Genomic DNA, 15506 nt, shown 5'->3' on the forward strand with positions numbered 1-15506 from the left:
AAAGGAGTCGACTCTCCCGTCAACGGCATTTCATTAGACGTGCAGTACATTAAGTACTGAGAGTAAAAGTAAACAGGAACTGAGTGGAGCTGCAGCGCGTCAGAGCACTCTATTAAGCCTGAAGCCCACACTCGGTGAGTGGACATTACATTTTGCATTCTGGGCTGATATTATTGTGTTATAAAAGGATATATCAGGTGTTAAGGTCAACTAACGCTAAAGCGGAAGTCGGGTGTTGTGTAGTGGTCATGTGTTCAGTGTGCAGTTCTAACATTAACACTGTAAGTGCTTCGTACACAGCAGGGTTTTACTGTCATTCCTGTGCAGATAAATCCTCTGTGCATTGCAACACAGCTTCTGTTTTTTTGCTACACTGTGGAGCTTTGTCGACTGTAAAATGTATAGGTGTTGAACAGGATCCATGCATGTCTCTCATTATACTGTAACATACTAACGTGATGTACTAGACACAGCAGACTGCCTGCTCAATGTTACTGTAGTTTTTCTATCCCCAAAGCACCAGTTTCAGCAAAGACATGATCATGCACAGAAAGATGATAGGAAGGGAAGCTTGTGAAATCCTTGCTCAAATATAAATAGTTTTTTGCTAAATCTGTTGTGTTGAAAAAACGACAATAACCCAAATGACCACAGCACTTGTTTTATATATATATATATATATATATATATATATATATATATATATATATATATATATATATATATATAGTACACCTGAATATGTGTATCTCCTCTAAATTAACCTGTGCACGCAATACTGTTTTATTGTTATAATAAACCTCCAGACACGCATTCTTTAGATGTTTTGTATTTTGGCTTCCCAAATCATTGTGACTCAGCAGAACTTTCTACACCGTGTAGAAGATTGCCATAATGAGTCGCACGCGATGAAGCAGTCTGACGGCCTCACAAAGAATGAAAATTAATCCCCCCCAGCTCTTCTGCACTCTACTCTTTGTCCTTATCCAGCACATGTGTTTACTTGCCATAACCCCCACCCCACCCACTTTTTCTTTTTTTTTTTTTTCTCCTCTCTTAGATCAAACTGCAAGACCATGGCAGGTGCTTTACCTTTACAATTGGCTATGGTGAGAAGATTTAACAGGCTACTGTACTGTGTGAGGTCCAACTTCCATACCAGTAATGGATTGGCTTCCAAGGAGCATTATAAGATCGTGGTGGTTGGAGGAGGCAGTGGTGGTATTTCCATGGGAGCCCGTATGAAAAGGAAGGTTGGCGCAGAAAATGTGGCTATTGTAGAGCCCAGTGAGGTACGGTGTTCTACAATCCTTAAATCACTGTATAACTTACTTTTTTCCTGAAATTATATAGTATAACATTTAGTAGACATTTATTGATCTGTTAGATGATTTTATCTAGAGTGACACAGACATAGGGGGAATTACACTCAAAGCCACTGTTTGAGCAAATTATTCTTAATGGCAAATAACCCTAAAATGTCTCTCTGGAAATAATGGGATTTGTGCTGATGTGATATAAAATAATGAGACATTATTCACAAAATGCACTAATGCCCTGCCCTAGATTGTCTGTTAGTCAAGATTACTCTGGAGGAAAAGGAGAATTTTTATAGCAGCTGTATAATTCTCAACTTGGTTAAAATTTGACACGTACAATACTGGCTACGTTATGAGATTTTTGTTTTACAGTTTGTCTGTAACATATACTTGTGTATAAGTGAGTAGATGTAAATGAACTTGAAACATTTTGTTTTCCTTTTTTTAACAGATGCATTATTACCAGCCCATGTGGACACTAGTAGGCGCAGGGGCTAAAACTGTACAGGCGTCTGGACGGTCCACTGCTAGTGTGATGCCCTCTGGAGTCAAATGGGTCAAATCCAGAGCCATGAGGATTGACCCTGAAAACAACACTGTCTTCACGGAGTGTGGGAAAGAGGTGGGGATAAGGACATTGTAGTTACCTTTAGCTTATCTAACAGTAAGAAGAAACAATCTTATTGCTGGGTGGTTTATTGTTCAGTTGCTCTGGTTAAGCAATAAGGAGTGTAGGTGTGGCTGATTTACTGGAACTGTGCTGGACATAAAATTAGTCATTTGGAATAAATGTGATTTCAAACTGTAATAAATGTTTACATTATTTTGACAAGCATGATAAGCTGATAAGAATAATGTGTACTCTGCATTTTTATTTATATACTGTGTATATATATATATATATATATATATATATATATATATATATATATATATATATATATATATATATTTACTTATTTATTTATTTATACATACATATATGTGTACAGTATGAATATACTGATTGTATATTATATCTCTTCTTAGATTTCCTATGACTACCTTATTGTATCACTGGGCCTCCAGCTTCACTATGAGAAGGTAACTTTTTCATCTCTTGTCATTTTGAGTTAGTTGTTGTTAATAAATTGAATTAAATCTAAAAAAAAAGCATAAATGTTTTAGTTTGTATTATTACCCTTTATATCTTGATGCAAGTGTTTAATAAGACTGTAATGATACTGAACAATAGCATCATATGACACAATTAAAACACGTATTCAAGCACATATTAAAGACCTAACATGCACTTTGTGACCAAAAGTATTGGGACACCCATACAGCCATATGTGGTTCTTCTCCAAACTGTTACCACAAAGGCACAAAAATGCATAGGATGAGTTTCCCTTCACTTGAACTGGGAGGCCCAAACCTGTTCCATTATGAGATTGCCACTGTACACAAAGCCAGCCATATTAAGATATTATTTACATGGGTTAAGTGGCCTGGTAAAGAGCTCTGACCTCAACTCTATTGAACAACTTTGGAGTGAACTGAAATGCTGACGCATCCCAGGCCTTCTCACCCTACATCAGTACTTGACATCAGTACCTTAGTTTTAATGCCCTTATTAGCACAAATTTCCACACCCATACTGCGAAATCTAGTGGAACATCTTTACAGAAGTGGATGATTTATGATCAAATTAAATCTAATTGTGGAATGGGATGTTCAACAAGCACTTTCGAAACTTGTTGTACACAAACTTTTGTCCATACATTGTATTTTGCATGCTCACATTTTTTTTATATTTTTTTCCATAGCTGCAATTCTATATTACTTTATTCATATTTAATAAGAATTGTATATAATGCCATTATACGTACAGCACAGTGTAAGACTACTTTAGCTCACTGTAGAAGTTTAGCTTATATCAATGTCTACATGTCGAACAAATTTCATGTTTGTTAACTACTGCTTTTGTCTGATTTCAGATTAAAGGACTACCTGAAGGTTTTGAACATCCAAAGATCGGATCAAATTATTCACTGCAAACAGTCGAAAAAACATGGAAAGCATTAAAGAACTTCAAGGAGGGAAATGCTATTTTCTCTTTTCCCAACACTCCTGTGAAGTGTGCAGGAGCTCCTCAGAAGATCATGTACCTTTCTGATTCCTTCTTGAGAAAGGTATTTATAGATAAGTGTATGTGGATAAAGTAGATAGGAAGTGAGTATGTAGTTCCAGTGGTAAAGAAAAACTACTGTTTAATGAAATTGGAATAAATTCAAGTGATGAGAATGAATTAATTTTATTAATAATGACACCCTGGAGTTTTGTTTTCCAAGACTGGAAAGCGGTCCAAAGCCAACTTTATTTACAACACCTCATTGCCCGTGTTGTTTGGAGTTAAGAAATACGCCGACGCACTCTGGGAAATTGTGAAAAAACGTGACCTGAATGTAAACCTCAGACACAACCTTATAGAGGTCCGAGCAGACAAGTATGAAGCGGTATTCGAGAACCTTGATAAACCTGGAGAAACAAAGGTTTTTGAGGTAAGATATCAATGCTGCTTGGTTCAACAAAAGTCACACTATGTGTTGATTTACTCACTTTTAAGAATTCTTGTTTGTTGATAAAAATAGTATGAGATGCTCCATGTTACCCCTCCTATGGGACCTCCAGCAGTGCTCAAGGGTTCCACGTTGGAAGATGAAGGTGGCTGGCTTGATGTAAATAAAGACACCCTTCAGCATAAGACATACTCTAATGTATTTGGAATTGGGGACTGTACCAATCTTCCAACTTCTAAAACTGCAGCTGCTATAGGTAAATGCATAAAAGCCATAAATAAACGCTGCCTATTGTATGAATTATGCATTTCTGTATGTTTTACCACATCAATCACTGGGTTTCTACAATAGATTTACAAATGAGCATAGTAGGAAGAGAAGTATGAATGAATGGGTATTGTTATTTCAAATAATGTTTCATTCTTTTTTTTTTTTTTTATAGCTGCACAATCAAGTGTTCTGGATAGGACCATTACCAAAGTGATGAAGAAAGAAAATCCTGATAAAAAGGTGAGCATGAATGAGTTGAACAATAAAACTCTGTTTAAGCAACCTGCCTTCATTCAGTAATCATGACTACATAAATGCAAATGTTTTTACCCCCTCATAGTATGATGGCTACACCTCGTGCCCTTTGGTCACCAGCTACAAGACGGTCATCTTGGCTGAGTTTGACTATAGTGGACAACCTCTGGAGACTTTCCCAGTAGATCAGAGCAAAGAAAGCAGAATCATGTATCATATGAAAGCAGACATAATGCCCCATCTATACTGGCATGGTCTTCTCAGGTAAGTCTTGCTTACTCAATTTTAAAGCACAAAGACCTTGTGTTCTCCAGTATAACATTTTCTGGCTTTAATTTGTTGTCTTTATTCTTAAAGGGGACTTTGGGGAGGCCCAGGACCATACAGAAAAATCATGCACCTTGGGATGAAATAGAGGCTGACAGAAATTTTTTGAAACAAATAGACACTCATTACATTTTACTCAACCTTTGTGTTAACATTCTAACCTTCAGACATTATAAAACAATTGGTGTGACTGTATGCAAAAGCAAACAAAGAAAAAAGTAATACCTGTGCCAATTACTATTTTAGGATTTTTTTTTTTTTAACTCGGGTAAAATGGGAAACAAATTAATTTTTTGTTCAGAAGACAGATGGGATAGCAGAATAATGGCTAGAATTTTTTTTTTTCTTTTCAAAATGGGTATATTTTAGAAACTGAACACTAAGAGTGTTTGTTATTTATGACCTTTTTTACAATGCAATTATGTGCAGTGTGAATATTTTGCTGTAAAAAGCCTTTTAACTATGGTTTTTATTCAATTGAAAAGATTGGTACTTGACAAAACCAGCATTCCACAGCACTGTTCAAACCTCTACTCTGGTTTTGATGAATTAACTACAGCAGAAGCTCTTGCTGGCTGTGATTCAAATCAAACGTTTTTGTGAATGTGCTCAAAACAGGTTTTATCATTTCTGTAGTACACATATACAGATGTGTATACTATGAACAAAAAAACATTTTTTTAATAAAATTGTAAAACTTTTTTTTACCATCTGTGAAAGGAGTCTTCAGTGTCAAAGCTTTGTAAAAGTCAGAGATCTGTGTAACAGTCCGAGATCTTTGTAACAGTCAGAGATCTTTGTAACAGTTAGAGATCAGGCTCTTCACTTAAATTCTTCAACATTTAAATTGTTCTTTGTAGTTTCTTGGTAACAACCAAGCATTTATTTTCCTCAAAAAGAAATAAAAACAGGCCAGTAAGTGAACAACTGTTCTATTTACAATGTTCATTGTTAAAAGCGCTATACAAATAAAAATTAATTGAATATTTGATAACAGGAATTACTTCTTTTTTTTTTTTCAATAAACTCATTTAAAGTACCATTTGTCTTTAATACATATTGTTACATATAATCATTATTTTTAAAATTGGCAAATTGTTACCATATAAAAGGAATAAAACGGGACTGAGCAGAGTTTCCGCATCACATCTGTACAGTCCAAAGTTTGGTCCTATGCTCAGGTATCTGTACAGAATTTCACATTTTCCCTCTGTCTGTACTGGTTTCCTCAGGGTTCTCTAATTTTCTCATTCTGCCCAAAAGACATGCAGGTGGGTGGATTGGTTCCACTAAATGTCCACATAGTGCGTGTGTGTGTGTGTGTGTGTGTGTGTGTGTGTGTTGCTTTGGGACTGACTGGCATGACCTTTGGGGACTGGATGTATGGTATCCATCAAACACCTTCAGAGCTCCTGGCCATGCTTCCCAGGAAGTACCTCTAATCTATGATATTTCAAAAGAGCTCAAACATTCAGCAATCAGTGCTGTGAATGAGAAAACAAATACACATTTATGTGGATTGAGAGTTCGATAGTGGTAATTCACGGCTTTCAATATCAAGGTTATTGTAAAGAATCGAATTTATTGAACCCTTCGGTTCGGGGTGCTGAAGACACAATAAAGTGTAATTTTATATACAATTGTTACTGATGAATGTATTATTGGCACGTTTTAATGGACCACAGTCTGGTCGTTTGTGCATGTGTGAGCGTGTGCGCGCGCACCCCGGAGCTGCGCCGAAAGTGAAGTTTTGCTCATGCGCAAGACGGTGCGTTCATTATCATCCGGGTTCTTTCAAGAGTGTCTCGGTGAGGAGGCGGGAAATGGCGTCCCGAGAAGCAGTGGGAGAGGTATGTGTCGTTCCGTGACTCATACTGGACAGACGCGTGAAGGACAGAGACTTTTCGAAGCGGTGTCCACCGTTGTGGCTCCACACAGCCACTGCAGTACCGTCCCGGTGTTATAACCCTGCGCATGTGAGTGAGTAAAGAACCGCTGAACACTGGGGAGGCTTTTTTTGCGTGCAGAAAAAGCGTAACCGTGCGCCACGGCTGCAGTGTGCGGCGTTTAAATCTCGCGTGTTCACACGCCTTCTGCGATGTCCGTGTATCTCTATGTGTGAGTGTATTTGTGTGCGTGTGTAAACGCAGGACGGCTCGTTGTCTTCGGCCGCCGCCGTCGTCCTGTGTGATTAAAAATTCTCTAGCGCGAGCCCCGGCAAATCGCGTTCGCGCGCTGGTTGTGTCGCCCCGGTGCGGGCGCGCGCGCGCTCTCGTTTGCTTGCTCGCGACAAAGCTGCGCGAGCGCCTCCGCGGCCGGCCGATGTCGCGCGACACAGCTGGAATGTGAGCTGAGCGGCTAACCTGCTCGCTAGCCCATTAGCATTAGCGACGCTTTTTTAAAGAAAGAAAATATATACCCCTCCCCCCAAAAAACAAAATGTCGCATGTCTTGTCAAGCAACAAAATCTCGAATTTTTATATCTACATTTTTTTTTCAATAATTTTTTTCCCGGAAACCACGTGATCAACAATCCGTTGCCTTTTTTTAAACGTTAATGTAGCTAACGCAGGCTAATTAGAGGCTAACGGCTAACTAGCTCACAAATCATACCCATCTCTCAAGGACTGACTGTTCAGCCAGCTCCCACGCTTTCTTCATGTTTTGATCCTGCACGGTGTTTGTGTCAAACTGCTTAGTGTTTTGTAGTAAAAATTAGCCCGAGCTAGTCAGAGTCGCCTGAATGCATCATTAGCTTTAGCATTATAGCGGTAAGTAGCTAGATGCTAAGCAAGGAGACATGTTTTTGACCCCGCCCACTTTGCCCGCTGTTTGAGTGCCAGGCGGTTGTTTTGTCTCTGATCTGATTTGACTTTTACTACATACCTGTAATGAGCGACACACTGCAGTATTGGGCATGTCGGAGATTCCCCCAACACTGCACCCCAATGCATTTATACTGGTCATGAAACGTTTGGTGTGTCCAGAGATTCTGGTTTGAATGGTTTTGTATGTTCCTGGGGGAAGTCACAGGGGAGGTTACTAGTCTTTTGTCACTCAGCACGTTCCACATTGTGCAGTGTCAGGAGATATTAGTGGAGACACTAAACATAAGAAGTGCTGAGAAGAAACATCATAGGGTGGGCTCCGAGTTAGAGAATGCAGCATGAAGTAGACGATGAGTTGAGCCAAGTTACGGCAGAGATTCTGTAACTTCACATTTCTGACCCGACTAATGGGGGGAAAGTGTAATCTTATCAAAACTAACTTTCAACTCCGAATTCTCACTCAGAAAGCCTAAATGAGGCGCTGACCACGGAGTCCAGCAAGTGGTGTTAAATCATAAGAAACAAAGTAGCACTATTTACTTGTTAAAGCTATAACACTGATTAAATTAGCACTTTCCACGTTTGCTTTTTGTAAAAATCAAGCGTTATAGTCTGATTTATATTAAGTTTGTAATCTAGCATACCAGTGTAGATTCATTCACTGCTAGAGACTCAAAGCAATTTTGTACATCGCTCTGGACAAGGGCATCTGCTAAATGCCGCAAATGTAAATGTAATGTAAACAGTTTGTTGTTTTAAAGAGGGAAATGTGCTGCACACTTCAGTTAACTGGCCAGCTGAATGACGTGATCTCCGCACATATACACACTAAATTTTATTTTTTTATTTATTAATTTTTTCTATGATCTATTATACAAGTAACATTTACATGCTTCTGAGGTGCATTAGTTTAAAAGTTATAGTTTACCATGACAAAAAAAAAAAATATTTTTTGAATGTTTCCTTTGACAATATCTGAAACTACGTGATGTTTCAGTTTGGTGATCTTTTGTCTCGCAGTTTTACATGTGACATTTGGGACAATGAGGCTGAGAGTGCGCAAAGCATCTCAGCAGCCGAGCGCCACCCCACCTGCCCGCACCACCAAGGCCAAGAGGAAGCACTCTGAAGTGGAGCACACCAGGTCCTCTGGAGGAGCCACCATGCAGAAAAACGACAGTGGCATCTTCTCCACAATCAAGAGATTTATTAGGGGCAATGCTGTCAAGGTTTGTTAGAACTGTATTGTACAACTTTTACGCAGGTCATTGGAATGAGAAACTTGTACAGTTATTTTTTTTTCTTTAAGATATTAAATGATTTTAAATGTTTCTCTCTTCATATTAGGTGGAGCAGTGTACCCCTGCTAAAAGGAGCCGTGTGGATTGTGACTCGGACAGTAACTTGATCACATCCATCCCACCCACTGGGAACCTGTCCAGCAGAGCTAACCCTAGAACTCGCAGAAAAGGTCCTGCAAATGGAGGTGAGTTACAGTGTTCAGTATTTATCTCAAGTTTTGCACTTAATAGGGTTAATATGATTTTTTTATGAATTTTTTGCTAAAAGTAAGTAAACCAAGGTTTAAATAAAATGTGTTCCCGGTTAAACTGTGCAAGTTTTCTATAAAGTCTCTCTAATTTTGTAATTAAGAGAATTTCTGTCTTACAGTTTTTCTGTTAAGCAATTATCACAACTGGTTGGTGATGACAGTTAATGCTTAATCATTAGTGTTTATTTCATGGCTATAAATAACAGTTTGAGAAGGGGTTTGGTTTCATAGTGGTGCTTCATGTTGATTGATGCCTTAGAATTTGATCCTGGTTAAATAAACACACTGTTCTTTGTCTCGTAGTGTTTAAACATATCAAAGATTTCTTTAAGCAACCAATATTTCCAGTTTTTTTTTCCTCCTTTGTAATGTTTCCCTGTTCGCTAGTTTGTGGTCCTGTGAGCTGCCTCAATCATGTAATTTGCTTAAAAGTATGCTGATAGGCTGCAGAGAGAATCGGCTCTAGAATCCATTCAATTTCAAGTGGAAATTGGAAAAAAAAAAAAAAAAAAGTTTGGTCCACTAAATTAACATCACTGAATCTGCATCCACACCATAACCCAAGAACTGTTAATGCTTTTCTCTTCAGACACCATGGCATGTCCGAGTAAACTGGTGAAGCCCAATGGGAAGTTGGAGGTCCAGCCTGAAACCCCCAGCAGTCCCCCACGCACCACCTTGCTAGGAACCATCTTCTCTCCAGTCTTCAACTTCTTTTCACCAGCCAACAAAAATGGTAATTGGTTAGAAAGTTTCAGCTCTTAGTCCAATTTTTTGCTTAGGATATTGATCTGCATTGAGCTGTAATGAAAATTATATTTGTCTTGCAGTAGCTTAAGATTACTAATGTATAATCATGAGTGACCAATGTTTTATGTTTACTGCACGTAATTGGTATTAGTAGGAGCTGCTTTGTAATACATGACTTGCAACATAATTGTCTGATGTTCCTGCTCTTTATAAAGCTTTACATCTATATTTCTAAAAGCAAATATGTTTTGTTTAATCTTGTTGGGTAGAAAAAAGCTAATTCACTAAATGAATACAAAGTGAATGTTTAATCAAGTTTAGCATTTGTGAGTATTTGTGAGTGACCAATTCAATTTTACATATAGGGGTTTGTTTTTCCTGCTATAAATAGACGTCTAAACTGTCAGTCTTACTGTGTGTTCCTTTTTTCAGTGACTCACTTTTGAAGCATGGTTAATATTTGCATACATTTTTTTATTTTTATTTTTTTTTTATTCCACCTTTCAACTTTTTTTTTCTTTCCTTTAGCTACATCAGGCTCAGACTCTCCCGGGCAGGCAGTCGAGGCAGAGGAGATTGTAAAGCAGCTGGATATGGAACAGCTGGAAGAGACCCCTACTAGCACTACCACAGACAGTAGCAGAGACATTACATTTGACCACCCAGCACTAAACCCAAGACCTCTGCTGCCCACAGATGCAGCTGAGGAGGAGGGTGAGATCGTCACTGAGGCAGATATGCCACCTTTGACAGGTGAAAATAAAAATATTTCCTGTAAACAAAAACAATCAGACGTTAGACTGTGCATTAGTTTAGATTAGAAAATAAAACGTATCTAAAATAAAATAGTTGTTTTTTGTGACGTTTTTTATTTTATTTTTTATAATAGTTGTTGGATCCAACAATAATTATCCTGATGCTCCCACCTCGCCTCCTGCAGAGGGGACATATGAAGAAGACTGGGAGGTGTTTGATCCGTAAGTGTGGAAAACAAGCTAAAGATGATTCATAATAATTGCCTCTCTTTTTTTTCCCCACTGTGCTCATGTGTCTAATTTGTGTCCCTCTCCACAGCTATTTCTTCATTAAGCATGTTCCACCTTTGACAGAGGAGCAGCTTACCCGTAAGCCAGCACTTCCACTGAAGACCAGGAGTACTCCAGAGTTTTCTCTCGTCCTGGATCTGGTGAGTTTAGACAAGTTAAAAAGACCTCTTTTCTTTTCAAACATTACTAATGAAAGTTTTAATAACTTCAATATTTTTTAATGCTTTTTATTTCTAAATATGATTTAATATTTTTGTTTTATATTTTATTCAGTTTATAATGGTTTCCCAAAATCATCCTGTGTATAAAATTCCTGTTGCATAGAAATGTGCATTTTAACACTTAATTTCATTTGGTTGTAGAAAACATAGATACTTTATTATTTTAATATTGGTTTGTTTAATATTTCTAAAGTAAATTTAGGAATCTTACATGTTAAATTTAGAACATAATTTTAAGTCTTGGTAATTATTATTATTTTTATTATATATATTTTTATATATATAAAATACCAAAACATTTTCTATTTTAGGATGAGACATTGGTCCACTGCAGCCTGAATGAGCTGGAGGATGCAGCACTGACATTTCCTGTGCTTTTCCAAGATGTCATTTACCAGGTATCACTGTATATGGTACATGTAGATATAGGGATTGCCAGCCTTGTGGTTCCTTGCATAAGTATCTACCTTTGGGTATCTAACCTTTTCCATATATTGTATGGAAGTGTAGTACAAGTGAAACAATTAATTTAATTTTGTGTCATGAATCTGTACAAAATGGGCCAAGAAACTACATCGTGTGAAAATTTGGTGGTTTTTCTAATTATGAAATCACAAACTGCACTTTTTTAATATTCACCTTGTGTATATTGCATATACAAATAATTATTTTCCACGTAATTAATGGAAATGGAGTTCACTTTTGTCTGTAAAGGTTTAAGAGTTTGTTAGAGAACGTAATCAAAAACATCATGAAGACTAAGGAGCAATCAGAACAAGTCAGGATATGGCAACATATCAGTCTAGGTAAAAAAAAAAAAAAAATCTCAAACTTTGAACATCCAGCAGATCATCATTTACAGGCATTACATAAAAATACAAACGGTAATATGGCATAACTTTGACTCTGGGGGTTCGAGAATCTATTCATCTTCATACATAAGATGATCAGTGAGAACAAAGCCTGCTTGTATGAGATATGATTGTAGAACCTCCAAATCTAGTGGATAAGGTTTGGACCATTTAAATGTTTTTGCTTCATTTGGTGCATTGCTGGAAAAACAAAAAAAATCACCCTGATACACCATCCACATAGTGAAGCATGAAGGTGATGACATCAGTCACGTAAGATGATTCTTATTACTATGGACTGGAAAAATGACCTCAAAAGTTGCATATGTTATTAATCAAATTGTAAATTGAGTGAATGTAAGTCACTGTAACATTCCTTGTTCTGATATTAAACACACAGTTGATGTCAAACGATGGCAAAATTAGTACTGTATTTATTTAAATGCAAGGAATATAATATAAAAAGAAAAAAACATGATCATTAGTATTGTGCTGCTTTCAGGAGTCTGCCTTTCAGGATTTATGTTTAAGTACTTAAAAATTTTTATTTGGAAAAAGGAACACTGTTTTTACATGTATGGAACACTCAAGGCATTGAGTTCTTAGTAATGTACAGTATTATAACTGTCATTTCTATTGTAATATGATTGAACTGCCTCCTCATATACAAATATTTTTGTTTTCTTTTTCAGGTATACGTACGGTTGCGGCCATTTTTCAGAGAGTTCTTGGAACGCATGTCTCAAATTTATGAGGTAAGACTACCCACATGTATCGGTGTGTCCTCATTTTCTGCAAAGAATCTTTGGGTTCTGTTGAAGTTGGTGGGTAGTACATTCTACAAATGGTTTAATTAATAATGTACAATGTAACTTTTTGTGTCTCTTGCAGATTATACTTTTTACTGCTTCCAAGAAAGTGTATGCTGACAAGCTGTTGAACATTCTGGATCCTAAGAAACAGCTCGTTAGGTCAGCTGCTTTTACACAAGCATTTCACTGTCTTCATTATGTGTATCATTTTTTTAAGCACTTTTTATTTAAACCCTTTTTAACATAAAACTTGTTCTGGGTGTTGATCATCTTCGTTTACTTTTGTTGTTGTAATGTAATAATCCTTCCCTCTGCTTGTGATTAGGCACAGATTGTTCCGTGAGCATTGCGTATGCGTCCAAGGCAACTACATCAAAGACCTTAACATACTTGGAAGAGATCTGTCCAAAACTATAATAATTGACAACTCTCCTCAAGCCTTTGCATACCAGGTTAGTCGGTTTGCTTGTTTGCTAGTTTCAGTTTGTATTTGGAGGAATCTGACAGTCGGATTGTTTTTTCCCCCCTTTGCAGCTGTCCAATGGAATCCCCATTGAGAGCTGGTTTGTGGACAAGAATGACAATGAGCTCCTGAAGCTGGTCCCATTCTTGGAGAAGCTGGTGGAATTGGTAAGTGTATGCGCATGTTTAAGAGGATAAACTTAGTTTTTCTGTTTAAAGTGTGTGTGTGTGTGTGTGTGTGTGTGTGTATTTATATATTTATTATATACTTGTATATGGTTTATTTAGCAAGTAGCTCAATGAATTATTTTGTGTATTCCTTTCCCCACAGAATGATGATGTGCGGCCACACATAAGAGAGAAGTTTCGCTTGCATGACCTCTTACCCCCAGATTGAGGGACCTCATGCTTGCAGATTTACCTGACTGTTTTAGTAAATTGGATTTTTCAAAATGGGGGGGTGGGAAAAGAGAATTGTACACAACTCTGAACTCTAATGAGGATTTCAACTATCGTTTTACTTTTGCCGACTTGTTTTAAGTGGAAATGGGGGCGGGTTATCGACAATGTTAAAGGAATGACTTTTGAGTATGCATACATTTTATATATGCGTGTAAATCAAATTGTAATTGAAGGAAATAACAAAATTCCTCAGCTTTGACTGCCTTGCCACTCTACAGATATTTGTAAGGCTTGGCAATGGAGGAAACTCGAAGCAAGTTGCTGTTCCCTTTTTGCCTGAATTGGACTTCATGTAAAGTGCTGTGGAGAAGAGGACCGATGTCACTCCTTTTGGTGCTCAAGGGGACACTCTGCCCTCACTAGCCATCGACCTTTCAACCCGGAATGGCCAGTTAAATATGGTTTCATAAACATATAAATATATACATATTCAGTTGTGTGTATATGTATATATAACATTTGTACATATGTATTTTCCTGTCAGGTTTGTAAAACGTTCCTTTTGCTCTTGAGTTCAACACGCATTCCTTTTAGTTGGAAGGCTTGTTTGATAGATATGCTGACTTTTTATTGATTTTTACTATAGGTTTGAAGTTTTATTTTTAAACGGCTTCTCTTACGCTTTGTTTTATAAATTCTTTTAGACTGGTTTTAAAGAAAAGAAAAAAGCAAACACATCCAGTCATCTGTAAGATGCGTAGCATAACGGTTGGGGTGTCAATAATGTACATCACAAAACTGTCTTTACTGCCTCTTGTGTATTATTCGCTGATATTATGACAAATGAATCAAGGCATTTGGTTTATGACGGCTTTCACTTCGTATGTTCTTTGGGGAGTTTTAATGTTTTTATTCAACTGTTAGTTTGTTTTATATGCCAAGTATAGGTTAAAAAAATGTAAATTACTCTGTGCTTTTGATTGCTTTTTCTGTGAAAATAATGCCTGGTCTCTTTAAGAAATGTCTGGTAATTGTAGCACCAGCACATGGACTAGCCTGATCGCTGCACATGTGTCATATTCAGTGTTTTTTCTCTAGCCAATTCAATCTTGCTTTTGAACTCAGTCCTCTGTTTTAGGAATCATGTACAATTCTACCTCTCTTTGAAGGGTAGACCCTGCATTTCATTCAGTGTTACCCCAATGTTTTTTTTCTATGGACATTAATACATTATTTTTATGTATCAGCATGACTGAAATGGCTGGTTATTTACTTTTCATTGTGGCGTCTGATAACTGATTGCTGTTAGTTTTTATTTTGTTTTGCGGTTTAGTTTTTCCCTTGGAAACTTAATGTAGCATACAGAGGACCTGTTTCAGCTCTGCTTATCATGTGCTTATTATTTTTCACCTTCATACAGCACAAAATATTTCACAACCTATATTTAATACCTGGTTTGTTTTAGACCGATACAGCTCTATCTAACTTGTTGCATCATTACCAAAATAAGTTAATGAATACATACCTTGGATCAGGCATTGAGGTTAGTGGATTGTGTTTGCATACTTTGAAGAGGATTTTCATCTATCAATGAAAGTTCATAATGCTGAGATTATTACTCCCATTCTTAAGCCCATACTGGGGAAATCATGGGATGCAGCTATATTTATGTTGGTTATAGCACATTTACTGAGACCGGCAATTAATTTGCCCAGGTTGAACATTTAGCGGAATATTTAGCACATGTGGTTCACATCTAATGAGGAAAGATTTTTTTTGCAAAAAAAAAAAGTTTAGCAATGGCCTAGCCCTTTTAAATGAAAAAGAAGATGTAATGGTGGTGTGGATCCTTT

The 15506-nt window shown here is 37.2% G+C and overlaps 2 protein-coding genes across 4 annotated transcripts; both read left to right on the forward strand.

Annotated features, from left to right (window-relative positions):
• Positions 1 to 5627, forward strand: sqor (sulfide quinone oxidoreductase). Its single transcript, XM_046859560.1, has 10 exons — positions 1 to 134; positions 1061 to 1292; positions 1771 to 1941; positions 2349 to 2402; positions 3296 to 3490; positions 3650 to 3859; positions 3950 to 4133; positions 4320 to 4387; positions 4488 to 4666; positions 4760 to 5627. Exons 2-10 carry the CDS (start codon positions 1077 to 1079, stop codon positions 4815 to 4817), a joined length of 1335 nt encoding a protein of 444 aa, XP_046715516.1. The 5' UTR covers positions 1 to 134; positions 1061 to 1076; the 3' UTR covers positions 4818 to 5627.
• A 634-nt stretch (positions 5628 to 6261) lies between these two features.
• ctdspl2a (CTD (carboxy-terminal domain, RNA polymerase II, polypeptide A) small phosphatase like 2a) lies at positions 6262 to 14899 on the forward strand. 3 transcript variants are annotated; one of them, XM_046859557.1, is made up of 13 exons: positions 6262 to 6579; positions 8578 to 8786; positions 8905 to 9043; positions 9699 to 9845; positions 10388 to 10612; positions 10749 to 10836; positions 10934 to 11045; positions 11438 to 11524; positions 12670 to 12732; positions 12869 to 12948; positions 13115 to 13241; positions 13324 to 13419; positions 13583 to 14899. In XM_046859557.1, the coding sequence occupies exons 1-13, from the start codon at positions 6486 to 6488 to the stop codon at positions 13646 to 13648; spliced, it is 1533 nt and encodes a 510-aa protein (XP_046715513.1). In that variant the 5' UTR covers positions 6262 to 6485; the 3' UTR covers positions 13649 to 14899. The 3 variants fall into 3 exon arrangements, with proteins under 3 accessions (XP_046715513.1, XP_046715515.1, XP_046715514.1); XM_046859559.1 differs by having other exon boundaries at positions 6473 to 6709; XM_046859558.1 differs by having other exon boundaries at positions 6475 to 6705.
• The last annotated feature ends 607 nt before the right edge of the window (positions 14900 to 15506 follow it).

This window comes from Silurus meridionalis, chromosome 10 (genome assembly GCF_014805685.1).
Source record: "Silurus meridionalis isolate SWU-2019-XX chromosome 10, ASM1480568v1, whole genome shotgun sequence".
NCBI lineage: Eukaryota > Metazoa > Chordata > Actinopteri > Siluriformes > Siluridae > Silurus > Silurus meridionalis.

Excerpts from the sequence above, each read along its gene's own strand:
- sqor (XM_046859560.1), top strand. The coding sequence starts at position 1,077 with ATGGCAGGTGCTTTACCTTTACAATTGGCTATGGTGAGAAGATTTAAC. Across the intron at positions 1,293-1,770 it reads CTATTGTAGAGCCCAGTGAG|ATGCATTATTACCAGCCCAT; the intron begins GTACGGTGTTCT and ends TTTTTTTAACAG. Across the intron at positions 3,860-3,949 it reads GAGAAACAAAGGTTTTTGAG|TATGAGATGCTCCATGTTAC; the intron begins GTAAGATATCAA and ends TGATAAAAATAG.
- ctdspl2a (XM_046859557.1), top strand. The coding sequence starts at position 6,486 with ATGCGCAAGACGGTGCGTTCATTATCATCCGGGTTCTTTCAAGAGTGT. Across the intron at positions 6,580-8,577 it reads CCCGAGAAGCAGTGGGAGAG|TTTTACATGTGACATTTGGG; the intron begins GTATGTGTCGTT and ends TTTGTCTCGCAG. Across the intron at positions 10,613-10,748 it reads AGATATGCCACCTTTGACAG|TTGTTGGATCCAACAATAAT; the intron begins GTGAAAATAAAA and ends TTTTTATAATAG.